Genomic DNA, 14,171 nt, shown 5'->3' with positions numbered 1-14,171 from the left:
GGTGTTAGTTCTAGAAGTTCTTGTAGATCTTCATAAAAATGTTCAACTTCAGCTTCTTCAGCGTTACTGGTCAAGACATAGACTTGGATTACTGTGATATTGAATGGTTTGCCTTGGAAACGAACAGAGATCATTCTGTCGTTTTGGAGATTACACCCAAGTACTGCTTTTCAGACTCTTTTGTTGACTATGTGCCTACTCCATTTCTTTCAAGGGATTTGACCTAAATCCAATTCCTTATGATTATACAGTGTAAGTGACAAATAGAATCAAGGGATTATATCTGATAGACAGAGTTCTTGAAGAACTATGGACAGAGGTTCATGACATTGTACAGGAGGCAGTGATCAAGACCATTCCAAAGAAAAAGAAATGCAAAAGGCAAAACGGTTGTCTGAGGAGGCCTTACAAATAGCTGAGAAAAGAAGAGAAGCTAAAGGCAAAGGAGAAAAGGAAAGATATACCCATTTGAATGCAGAGTTCCAAAGAATAACAAGGAGAGATAAGAAAGCCTTCCTCAGTAATCAGTGCAAAGAAATAGAGGAAAACAATAGAATGGGAAAGACTAGAGATCTCTTCAAGAAAATCAGAGATACCAAGGGAACATTTCATTAAAGATGGGAACAATAAAGGACAGAAATGGTATGGACCTAACAGAAGCAAAAGATATTAAGAAGAGTGACAAGAATACACAGAAGAACTATACAAAAAAGATCTTCATGACCCAGATAACCACGATGGTGTGATCATGCATCTAGAGCCAGACATCCTGGAATAAGAAGTCAAGTGGGCCTTAGGAAGCATCACTATGAACAAAGTTAGTGGAGGTGATGAAATTCCACTTGAGCTATTTCAAATCCTAAAAGATGATGCTGTGAAAGTGCTGCACTCAATATGCCAGCAAATTTGGAAAACTCAGCAGTGCCCACAGGATTGGAAAAGGTCAATCTTCATTCTAATCCCAAAGAAAGGCAATGCCAAAGAACGTTCAAAGTACCGCACAATTGCACTAATCTCACTCACTAGCAAAGTAATGCTCAAAATTCTCCAAGCCAGGCTTTAACAGTATGTGAACCATGAACTTCCAGGTGTTCAAGCTGAATTTAGAAAAGGCAGGGGAGCCAGAGATCAAATTGTCAATATCAATTGGATCATTGAAAAAGCAACAGAGTTCCAGAAAAACCACTACATCTACTTCTGCTTTATTGACTACGCCAAAGCCTTTGATCACAACAAACTGTGGAAAATTCTTGAAGACATGGGAATACCAGACCACCTTACCTGCCTCCTGAGAAATCTGTATGCAGGTCAAGAAGCAATAGTTAGAACTGGACATGGAACAACACCCTGGTTCAAAATTGGGAAAGGAGTATGTCAGGCTGCATGTTGTCACTGTGCTTATTTAACTTATATGCAGCGTACATCATAAGAAATGCTGGGCTGGATGAATCACAAGCTGGAATCAAGATTGCCAGGAGAAATATCAGTAACCTCAGATATGCAGATGACACCACCCTTATGGCAGAAAGTGAAGAAGAACTAAATAGCCTCTTGATGAAAAGTTACAGAGGAGAGTGAAAAAGTTGGCCTAAAGCTCAACATTCAGAAAACTAACATCATGGCCACTGGTTCAGTCACTTCATGGCATGTAGATGGGGAAACAATGGAAACAGTGACAGAATTTATTTTCTTTGGCTCCAAAATCACTGCAGATGGTGAAGGCAGCCATGAAATTAAAAGACGTTTGCTCCAAGAAAAGCTATGACCAACCTAGACAGCCTGTTATAAATCAGAGACATTACTTTGCCAACAAAGGTCCATCCAGTCAAAGCTATGGTTTTCCTAGTAGTCACGTATGGATGTGAGAGTTGGGCTCTGAAGAAAGCTGAGTGCCAAAGAATTGATGCTTTTGAACTGTGGTGTTGGAGAAGACTCTTGAGAGTCCCTTGGACAGCAAGGAGATCCAACCAGTCTATCCTAAAGGAAATCAGTCCTGAATATTCATTGGAAGCACTGATGCTGAAGCTGAAACCCTAATACTTTGGCCCCCTGATGCGAAGAACTGACTCAGTGGAAAAGACCCTCACGCTGGGAAATATTGAAGGTGGGAGGAGAAGGGGATGAGAGAGGATGAAGTGGTTGGGTGGCATCACTGACTCGATGGGCATGAGTCTGAGTAAGCTCCGGTAGTTGGTGATAGACAGGGAAGCCTGGCTTGCTGCAGTCCATGGGGTCGCAGAGTTAAACAGGACTGAGTGACTGAACTCACCTGGAGGTTTAAGATAATAAAGCTGAAGAAAACTTCATGGAGACACAGACCCCTCCAGGTGCTTTGTAAGAATGGCCATGTCCACAGGACTTTTTATAGATACATAATGGTTATGAGCATAAGTAAGCTCAAGAGTCAACCCTGCTCAGGTTCAAATTCTAGCTCTGCTAGTTAATCTGTTGGACTTTTGGCAAATTACTTAATCTCCCTGTGACAACATTTTCTTGTCTATAAAAAAACTGTTTCAGGATTAAACCAATATGTGTAACGTGTTAACAATTACCGGTAAATGATAAGTTCTCAATATATATTGACCATTAGAATGAAAGTGTTTTTTACACTTTAGATAGCTCCTTGTTTTTTTGTATTAATATAAGGGAGTAGGCAGTCTTGACAGTTTATTGATCTAGGGAAGGCATTATTGGAATGCCGTTTTTCCAGATGAATAGATATACAAGTTCCCACATGGTATCTGACGTTTCTAATATAAAGAGAGGCCTGCATTTAAAAAAACAAACTCAAAATGTATGAAGGCGGATACAGAAACATACTGTTCCTCCCAAAAGATTCATAGTTTCAATTTTATATTACCTTAAATAGCTGCCATCAAGAAGTAAGATTTTTAAGAGAAAAAGTAAGATTTTACTTTAAAAAAAATCTAATGATTTATAGCAATAGGGTGGAAAACATTGAAATAAAGAATGAAGCCATTATGCCACAAGGCACTTTTCTATTATATTTACATTGTTTGCCTTATGTGTGAAGTATAGATGAGGCTCTGAATCGAGATTGTCATTCATGTAAAGGATCCTAAAACATTGTTTCAGTTTATAAATTCTACTGAAGAATTTTAGCTTTAAATATTCCATGAGGAGTTTTAGGAATATGAAGTATCTTTGATTTTCATTTTAGCTTTTAGTGTTTCCATAATTGGTTCTGAATGGTAGAAAGTACTGAGGTTTCCTAAGGCATTCTCTTCATCCTTAACCAGTGCCTTCTAACTGTTTAAGTTTCAGGTCCATTATAAGCATTAAACCTGTAAAGTAGGTCAAGAGAATGATGGTTTCAATACCAGAGTTGTAAGGAGGATTAGATAGAAATTCAAAAAGCAATTTTATTGCCAACTTAAAAGTAGATCATTTTCTGGGTATCCAGAGATAAATATCAATTATATCAACTCTACTTTAAGTATAATACTTCCTGGCCTCTTTTTTTCCAGTTTAGGGTCTATTTTTAGGCTATAGTTTTTTTTCAGTTTTAGCCACAATATAAGGGAAGTGGTAAGAAAAAAATCTTTAAAAAGGAAATTTAAAATAATCTTTGCTTGTAAAGACTAAAAAGTCATACAACCACTCAGTTGGAAATGCATTGTAAATTTCTCTAATTCCTGGTTATATTTTTAGTGCATATAAGGTGGAAATTTTATAAATATTTTAATAAAGAATGTTTATGTTCAGTTTTTACCCAGCCATTTATATATTTTTGGAAATAAATAAGTTATAAGTAATAAATGAATTAACTTTTTATAACAGCAATAAGTTTAAAATTGGGTTTTTGATCCAAATGCAATGTTCAACATATAGAAAATAAAATTGCCAGTTTATGGCTATTTGCTGCCATAAATGCAAGCATTAGGACCAATATGTCAAATGTTTCAAAGGCCTTTTTAGGCTAAAGTAACCGAACATGTTACAATTCACTGAAGGTAAAAACAATGAATAAGACATTCTTTGCCCATGATTAGTAAAACTGTCTTCTTATCACAAGTACAGAAGTTCTCATAAAACAAATTTATGAGAAATTTGAAACAAAGTAACAAATTTATGAAAAATAAGAAACAAATTAATAAGAAATCCTATCTGGTTTTTCTCTTTCTAGATATAACAATAACTTTAAGATAAAAAATAAAATAAAATTAAGTGACATGTGGACAGCAAGCTGTGTGGATGAAGTGGGAGAAGGCAACACCAATGCCATGAAATCCTTTGTCTTGGGCTGGCCCACAGTGAACTTCGTGGCCACTTTCAGGTGAGAACCATAGCTTGTCTTATATTATTCACTTGGGATTGCTACCATGAAATACAATCAGCTATGTAATTTCTAGAATGGAGAGGAAAAAAAGATAATTCAGTTTTGTTCCCATAATTTTTTTTTTGTTCCCATAATTTTTTAAAGAAAAATATTTTATTCTGATTGATCTATTCTGTTTTGTAGAGAAGTTCATTTGTATTCTAAAGCCAATAACTCATCTTTTGGCACACCTTCAATAAATACACCTGTATACTTTGTTTCCCCCAAAGAGTGTTTTATTAAAAGATATGAAAGGTAATGGTAAATATTGAGAACTCTTGAAAGCATTTACCTTGGTTTGAGCTGTGACTTTTTAAAGGGGCTACTTAAACACCTCGAACACCATGGACGAGGAATAGAGTAATCAGAGTTCTAGGACCTCCCTCTCCAGTATTCCCTTCCCTCATGTTCAGGCACTGTTTTATATATTGAGTTTTCAAGTTAGCTTTTTAAACCACTGAAACAGACGTTTTACTGAAACAAATTCCATAAAAGACTCCGATTAAGCTTGAATAACTGGTTTATACTCCCAGATTTTCTTTAAAAATAGTTTATGATTATAGACATAAATTTAATGTCATGAAATAATGTGGTTCCTAACTGTACATCATGTTCTAACTTGGTATCTACAGAGGTGTGACAATAAAAACCAGATTTATGAATTCAAGGAAGGAAAGTCAGTTTCCTAAGACTTATTCCTTGGCTGGGATGGAGTTGGAGAATGTATGAAGAGAGAATCTTTGTGCTCTTATCTGAACAGGCTAAACTGACACTTTTCTGTTCAGAATGAGCATATGAAAACTCAGACTTATGGTTTTGAACAATTGCATGTTCAGTATTTGTTTTACACTTAAAAGAGCTGGTTTTTATTTCAAGCACACAATTTTCTTTCTACTTCCTCATTACCATCCAACTCCTCAGGCATCATTTTAAAACCAAATAAGTACTTTTTTGGAGCTGTTAATCTTCTAATAAAGGAAAGGCATGCCATTAAATTCTATTATGCACTATTGACCTACCACAGGATTTTAAGAATTTATTTAGAAGAAACATACATTTGTATCATTCTCCATGTGTCTTCTTTTTCATGACAAGCTTCTCTAAATATTGTCATTTCATATTGTTTAATCTCCCTGGTGTTTACAGCTGAAAGGAAGGGATTTCAAGTGAAGGGTGAGACTACATTATGTCTTTAAATAAGGAGTTTCCATAAAACTTTTTTAAGTAGAAGGGAAAATATAGAATAATTTATAAAATAATTCCTCAAAAAGTATAGTACTTTAACTGAATGACTAAGTTAACATCCCTGGTGATGTCATGTGGACATCATCTATGCTTTGATAGTGTGATGAGAAGCTACTGTGGTATTTGTCTCCAATACCCATAGACCCAGTCTAATCACAAGAAAAATATCAGATAAGCCCAAATTGAGGAATGTTCTATAGAGTTACCTGACCAGTAAGCCTCAAAATTGTCACAATCAAAAAAAAAAAAAAAAAAACATGAAAAGGCCCAGAAAAGGTCACTAAGGAGACATGATATCTAAATCTACTACGTGGTATCCTACAATAGAAAATAGGAAAAGGACATTAATGGAAACACTGGTGAAATCTGAAGTCAGTAGTGTAGTTAATGGTAATGTACCAATATTGGTTTCCTAGTTTGATGGATGTGCCTTGATAATGTGAGAGGATAACATTAGAAGAAACAAAAACTGGGTGTGAGGTATACAGGGATTCTCTGTACTATCTTTGCAACTTTCCTGAAAATCTAAACCTATCTTGAAATTAAAAGATTACTCTTTAAAAAAAAAAAAAAAAGTAGTGTGGAAGAGTTCAGACTCTGGTATGGCAGAGTGAGGTCTTAACACACGGACAACTCTACAGATAACAACTGTAAACTGAACAAAACACAAACAACAACCTCCTGAAGGTTCTGGAAAGTGAACAAAATGTTGGCAGATTTGGGAGAAGAATTGAAACGGAACAAGGCATCAGCACTGCATGAGTTTCCTGCTTTTAAGGCATCAGCCTGAGGGCAGGCTGCAGTCAAATCGTGGTACAGGGCATCTAAACTGACAAAACCTCAGGCATTCTGGGCTGAAACACCGAAGTATAGAGTTTGGGTCAGCCACAGCTGCAGGAACTTGAGGGAGGAAATCTCAGAAAGAAGAGTATCAGAGAAAGGAAGCTCCAGATTTTCTGTTTAGACTCTGCCCAGCTGAATGCTGAACCACACATGCATGGAACAGACTTAAAGCAGCTTCAAGCTAAGGCTGAAAGACTTGCACTGAGTTTCTGCTGAACACAGGAGAGGTGGGATATTCAGCTTGAATCTAATAAAATGAGTTGTCTGTTAAAACATCAACATTATTTTGCAAATATAACAAAACTCATAGTCTCCAGAATAAGATATTTATAATGTCTAGAGTGTTATCTGAAGTTTTTTAATCTATGAAGTATCTAGAAAGGAAAAAGATAATAAATAGAAGCCAATCATGAGATAATCTATTAGTTAGAATTTCTATAAAAGAACTTACAAGCAACTCTTAAAACTATGCTCAGTAGGTAAAAGAAGAACCCAATTGAAATGAGTGAAAAGATAGGAAATCTTAGCAGAGACATAGAAAATATTTTTCAAAAGCCAAATGAAAATTCTAGAACTAAAAATTATAATATCTTAAATTTTAAAAAATTCTCTGTGGCTTTAGTTGCAAAATGGAAATGAAAGAAAAATAAGTCAGTGAATTTGAAAGTATATCAACAGAGATTATCCAATCTGAGAAAGAGAGGAAAAAAGATTTTTTAATCAAAAATGCATCACAGACTTGGAGGAAAACCAAAATGTATAATATACATGTAATGGGAATTCCGGAAAGAAGAGAGAGAAGGAATGTGGCAGAACAAATATTTTAGAAATAGTGATTTAAAAATCTCCCAAATTTGGTGAAAGACATATATGTACAGATCCAGTGAGCTCTGTGAACCCTAAATGAGAGTAGTATGAATAAAACTTCACCTATTTATTTATAGACAAACTGCTATAAACTAAATATAAGAGAAAATCATGAAAGCAGCCAGAAAAAAAACAAGACATTGCATACAGTGGAACAACAGTTTGCATCACTGTGGTTTTCCCATCAGAAATTATGGCTGTTTCAGAGATCACCGAAATAGCATCTTTAGAGTGTTTAAAGACTCAAGATTGATCAAAGTGGCAGAGTAGGAGGATGTAGAACTTGCCTTCCCCCATGTAGATTATTCCACATCTACATGTGGAATGATTCTCACTGAAAACTGGCAGAAAGACTCCTGTACAACCAAGGCTGTAAGAAAGATCCACACGTAATCAGGAAGAAAAAAAAAGTGATCAGGCTGGGAGCTTGCCACCAGGAGTATCCTCAGAGGAAAAGGGAGATTACACGGGCAGAGACCTGCCCTGGGGAATGAGCAGTTCAAACCACAGATTGGGCATCCCACTCCTGGCATCCTACACAGGGAAGACCAGCCCTCTTGGCTCATTGGAGAACTGCTGGAACTAACAAGAAGGCTGTGGGAAACCTGGACTCTGCTTGCATGCATGTACACACTCCTTCATACACAGAAACGCACATACACACTCATAAGCTGGCTTGCCCCTGAGGCAGAGTGGAGAAGTCTGATAGAGGATTGCTCTAGGGGCTGCTCGTTTTCCCTAAGCACTTCAGTGGTGCATGATTTGGGCCTGGTGGAGAAATGCTCAAGCCCTGCTTCCTCCAGTTGCAACTCCCCACTGGACCAAGAGCTGCCGTGACTAGGAACAGAACTTGGGCCACCAAAGGTGACTTGGTCCTGAGGTGATGTTTGGGTGGGTAGCAGTGGCCATCGTTGGTGCTTACTTAAGGAGTACATCAGAGGCAGACCAGAACTCTGATGACGCCTGATTCATTACAGCTCATGCCACAATATATGGAGAGTTCACACAAACCCTGCCTGTCCTGCAGTACAGGACATGACGGTGGAGGCAGCAGAGGAGGGAGAAGGACAAAGGGGATGCAGACCCACAGCTGCCTATGAGTAGAGTAAGGGAAACAATTGCAGGTTCTTGCACAGTCAGCAGATTAGAGACAGCTCAGATGTCTGTCTGAGGCTGACATGAACCAAGAACCCACACGAGCCCCACCTTGCATCAGCACGGCCCCACTCTGCAACAAAGGTTTCAGTACTTAGAGAAATGAAAGCACACGCTTACAGGAACAGAGCCAGCTGAGGCCTGAATCTCAGGGCTTCTGCTGCAGCAATTTGAGAGCCATTGAAGAGAGAGGAAGTCCTGCCTCACAAGTAGCTTCAGCTCTAACCTATCCATTTCCAGCCACATCCACCCCCAAGGCTATTGCTGCTGGCATACACTGAGGAAACGTCTGACTTTCATCTACATCAGATCCAGCTCTGCCACCAATGGCACTGGGCACACACAGTCTGTATAGGGATGCTCCCACCTAAGTACACCATTTCAAGAATGGAATAGGTGAGTGTTTCACCAAAATACACAGAGGCCGAAAATGTTAAGCATCATGAAAAAGGCAGAGGAACTGGTTTCAGTTGAAGAAGTAAGAGAAAAACCGAGAGAAATATGTAATAAACTGTTTATCAGGATGGTATGGGGAGGGAGGAGGGAGGAGGGTTCAGGATGGGGAACACATGAGAAATAAAGGAATAAAAAATTTTAAAAAAAAGAAAAAGAATTCAAAGCATTTATAGTAAAAATATTAACCTGATTAGGGAAAAATAGATGAACACAGTGAAAAATTTTAACAAGAAACTAGAAAATAAAAGAGGACCCAGTTAGAAATGAAGAATTCAATAACTAAAATAAAACATACACTAGAAAGGATAGTACACTGTGTGATCTGGAAAACAGAATAATAAACTCCTGATCAGAACAGAAAAAGTGTTTAAATGAAAAGAGTTTAAGACAGCTCTGGAATAACATTAATTAAGCTTACCAACATTCACATTATAGGTAACCCAAAAGGCAAAGAGAGGGAGAAATTGAAACTCAATATTTCATGAAATTATGGTGGAAAACTTGCCAAACTTGTAGAGAGTAACAGATACGCAGGTACAGGAAGCAAGGAGGATCCTAAATAGGACAGGAAGCATGACATGATGGATTCAAAGTGTAAAGGGAACCTGTGATACTTAGCAAGATTATCATTTGGAGTCAAAGAAGAGGTAAAGGACTTCTCAGAAGGCAAAAACTGAAAGAGTTCATCCATATTAAACCTGCCCTAAAATAATTAAAGAATTTCCTCTAAGTGGAAAATAAGAATCTGTAGGAAAGGGAAAATCCCACTAGGAAAGTAAATAGTAGGGACTGAGAATCAACCACTTAAGTGAGCTAGTATGAAAATAAAAAGACAAACAGTTGTCTTTTTATTACTAAAAGGGCTAAAAGTAGATATTATAACTAAAAAGCTATATTAAAAGTATATTAAAAAGTTATATATTAAAAGTTATATCTAAAAGTAGCTGTTATAACTACAAATAAATAGTTAAGGGATAATATGAAAATGTAAAATATGACATCAAAAGCAGAAAATGTCAGAGAGGGGAATAAAAAATATAAAAGTAGCTATTATAACTACAAATAAATAGTTAAGGGATAACATGAAAATGTAAAATATAACATCAAAAGCAGAAAATGTCAGAGAGGGGGATAAAAAATATACATCTTTTAGAATGTGTTTCACTTAAATGACTACAGCTTAAAACAAGTAGATGTAGTTGTAGGTTAACGTATATGAACCCCATGATAACCACAAATCAAAAACCTATAATTGGTACTTAAAAAGAGACATTACTTTGCCAACAAAGGTCCGTCTAGTCAAGGCTATGGTTTTTCCAGTGATCATGTATGGCTGTTAGAGTTGGACTGTGAAGAAAGCTGAGCACCGAAGAATTGATGCTTTTGAACTGTGGTGTTGGAGAAGACTCTTGAGAGTCCCTTGGACTGCAAGGAGATCCAACCAGTCCATTCTGAAGGAGATCAGCCCTGGGATTTCTTTGGAAGGAATGATGCTAAAGCTGAAACTCCAGTATTTTGGCCACCTCGTGCGAAGAGTTGACTCATTGGAAAAGACTCTGATGCTGGGAGGGATTGGGGACAGGAGGAAAAGGGGATGACAGAGGATGAGATGGCTGGATGGCATCACCGACTCGATGGACGTGAGTTTGAGTGAACTCCGGGAGTTGGTGATGGACAGGGAGGCCTGGCGTGCTGCGATTCATGGGGTCGCAAAGAGTCAGACACGACTGAGCGACTGAACTGAACTGAACTGAAAAAGTAAAAACAAAGGAACACAAGCATGCTACTAAAGATAATCATAAAACCACAAGGGAAGAAACATAAAAAGAAGAAATGACAAGAGAAGAACTATAAAAACAACCAGAAAAGAATAATAAAATGGCAATGAGTACATACCTTTCAATAATTACCTTAAATGTCACTGGACTAAATGTGCCAATCAACAGACATGGGATGGCTGACTGGATTTAAAAAAAAAAAACAAACACCAATATGCTGCCTGTAAGAGACTCACTTCAGAACTAAAGACACACAGACTGAAAGTGACGACATGGAAAAGATGTTTTGTATTTCATATGAATGGAAAAGACAAGAAAGCTGGAGTAGCAATATTTTTAACAGACAAAATTGATTTTTTAAAAAGCTATAGCAATAGACCAAAAAAGAGCATTATTTTATAAAACAAGGACCAATACAAGTAGAGCATACTATACTCATTAACATATATGCCCTCAGTACAGGAGCACCTAAACATGTAAAGCAAATATTAAAAGACATAAGTGGAGAAACTGACAATAATATTATTAATACAATAATAGTAAGGGATGTTAATACTCCACTTACATCAACAGACAGATCATCCAGACAGAAAATTATTAAAGGAACAATGACCTTAAATGGCATACTAAACCAGGTAGACTTAGTAGATAACTGCAGCACACTCCAACCAAAACCAGCAGAATACACATTCTTTTCAAGTGTACATGGAACATTCTCCAGGATATATTACATACTAGGCCAGAAAACAAGTGTAAATAAATTTAACAGGATAGAAATTATAGCAAGCATCTTTTCCAGTAGTGACTGGAAAATAATTACAGCAAGTTACAGCAGGGAAAGCATGACAAGCACAAATACTTGGCGACTAAACAACATGCTACTGAAAATCCAGTGGGTCAATGATAAAATGAAAGAAGAAATGAGAAAATACCTTGAGAAAAATAACAGTGGAAACACAGCAGGATGTTGCAAAAGCAGCTCTTAAGAGGAAAGCTTATAGCAATACAGGCCTTCCTCAAGAAACAAGAAAAATCTCTAATACAACCTAACCTGCCATCTAAAGGAATAGAAAGAGAAGAACAAACAAAGCCCCAAAGTCAGCAGAAGGAAAGAAATAGTAAGGATCAGAAAAGAAACAAATAAAATACAGTCCCTCCACCCCCCCCAAAAAAATAGAAAAGATCAATGAAACCATGAGCTTGTTTTTTGAAAAGATAAACAGAATTGATAAACCTTTAATGAGGTTCCCCAAGAAGAAAAGGGAGAGGACCCAAGGAAATAAAATAAATGAAAGAGGAGAAATTAACAACCAATGCCACAGAGATACAAAAATCATCAGTGAATCCTGTGAACAATTGTTTGCCAACAAATTGGACAACATAGAAGAAATAGACAAATTTCCAACAAAACCTGCTAACATTGTATTAGGAGTAAACAAACAATTTGAACAGACTGATCACTAGTACTGTCATTGAATTTGTTATTTTTTAAAAAACTGCTAGCAAACAAAAGTCTAGGAATTCACAGGGAAATTCTGGCTTCGCAGGAAAATTCTACCAAACATATAAAGGAAAGCTAATATCAATCCTCTCAAACTCTCCAAAAAAATTGAAGGAGACACTCCCAAACTCATTCTCTGAGAGCACCATTACCCTGATACCAAAACCAGACAAAGATGCTCCAAAAAAATTAGAGGTCAATATCTTTGATGAATAGACATGCAAAAACCCTTAGCAACATATTAGCAAATGGAACCAACAGTATATAGAAAGAACCATACACAATGATGAAGTAGAATTTATTCCAGGGGCACAAGGACAGTTCAGTATTTGCAAATCAATCAGTGTGATATGTCACATTAACAAATGGAAGGATAAAAATCCTTTCTGTGTCGAGACACAGAAAGTGTATTTGGCAGAATTCAACATCCATTCATGATAAAAACTCTCATCAAAGTTGGATTATAGAGAATATATCTCAGCATAATAAAGAACATTTTGATAAACCCAGACCTAATATCATGCTCAATGGTGAAAAGCTGAAAGCCTTTCCTCTAAATTAAAAAGAAAGACAGGGAAGCCCACTCTTACCATTTCTATTTAACATGCTATTGGAAGTCTAACTCACAGCAATCAGACAAGAAAAAGAAATGAAAGGCATCCAAAGTGGAAGAGCAGAAGTAAAACTGTCACTATTTGCAGATGACAAGATACTATGTATAGAAAACCCTAATGTCTCCACCCAAAATTATTAGAACTAATAGATGAATTCAGAAGTTGCAGGATATGAGATTAATATACATAAATCTGTTGCTTTTCCATATACAAGTACTAAACTAACAGAAAGAGAAAGCAAGAAAAAAAATCCCATCTAAAATCATAGCAAAAAGAATATAATGCCTAGGAATAAACTTAACATAGACCTATACACTGAAAACTAAAACATTCAAGGAAACTGAAGCTGATACAAGGAAATGGAAAGATCTCCCATGCTCTTAGATTAGATGAATTAATATTGTTAAAGTGGCCTCACAGAACTGAACAAATAATCCTGATATTCATATGGAAGTACAAAAGACCCTGAATTGCCGAAGTAATCTTGAGAAAAAAGAACAAAGCTAGAGGTGTTACCCTCCCAGACTGCAAATTATACTACAAAGCTACAGTAATCAAAACAGCATGAGCCTAGCCCAAAAACAGATACATAGATCAATGAAATAGAATAGTGATCCCAGAAATAAACCCACATACTTTCGGTCAATTAATGTACTACAAAGGAGGCAAGAATATACAATGGAGAGATTAAAGTCTCTTCAACAAATGGTACTAGGAAAACTGTACATCTATGTGTGAAACAGTGAGGTCAGAACATCCCTTCATACTGTAAACGAAAATAAAGACAAAATGTATTAAAGGCCTAAATGTAAGACCAGAAACCATGAAATTCATAGACAAAAACATAGGCAGAACAGTCTTTGACATAAACAGTAACTATTTTTTTGGATCTGTCTCCTAAGGCAAAATAAAGAAAAGCAAAAATAAAGAAATGCCCTTAAACTAAAAAGCTCTTACATAGCAAAGGAGACCATTGACAAAACAAAAAGACAACCTACAGAATGCAAGAAGATATTTGCAAATAATGAGTTCAACAAAAGATTGATATCTAAACTATTTAAACAGTTCATACAACTCAGTATCAAAAAACAAACAGTCCAAAATTGGCAGAAGACCTGAATAGACACTTTTCTAAAGATGACTTACAGATGGCTAGCTAACAGCATATGAAAAGATGTTCAACCTTGCTAATTATCAGAGAAATGTAAATCAAAACAATAATGGGATATCACCTCACACTTTTCAGAATGGCTGTCATCGACAAGAACAAATGTTTTTGAGGATGTAGATAAAAGGAAACCCCTGTACTCTGTTGGGAATGTAAATTGGTACAGCCATTGTGGAAAACAGTATGGAGGCTCTTCAAAGAAAAC

At 36.5% G+C, this 14,171-nt stretch overlaps 1 protein-coding gene across 9 annotated transcripts in view; it reads left to right on the top strand.

The window, feature by feature from the left end:
• The window catches only part of ARHGAP20 (Rho GTPase activating protein 20), a 218,335-nt gene that overhangs the window by 140,806 nt on the left and 63,358 nt on the right, over positions 1-14,171 (top strand). For all 9 annotated transcript variants that reach the window (XM_086339118.1, XM_086339117.1, XM_086339119.1 and 6 more), the window contains one exon: positions 4,148-4,297. In XM_086339118.1, the coding sequence (XP_086195244.1) occupies positions 4,148-4,297 (150 nt within the window). The remainder of the gene's footprint in view (positions 1-4,147; positions 4,298-14,171) is intronic.

Source organism: Bos grunniens, chromosome 15 (assembly GCF_055505025.1).
Source record: "Bos grunniens cultivar Pamir isolate PY7600 chromosome 15, Bosgru_T2T1.0, whole genome shotgun sequence".
Lineage (NCBI taxonomy): Eukaryota > Metazoa > Chordata > Mammalia > Artiodactyla > Bovidae > Bos > Bos grunniens.
This window is presented reverse-complemented; position numbering and strand designations above follow the sequence as displayed.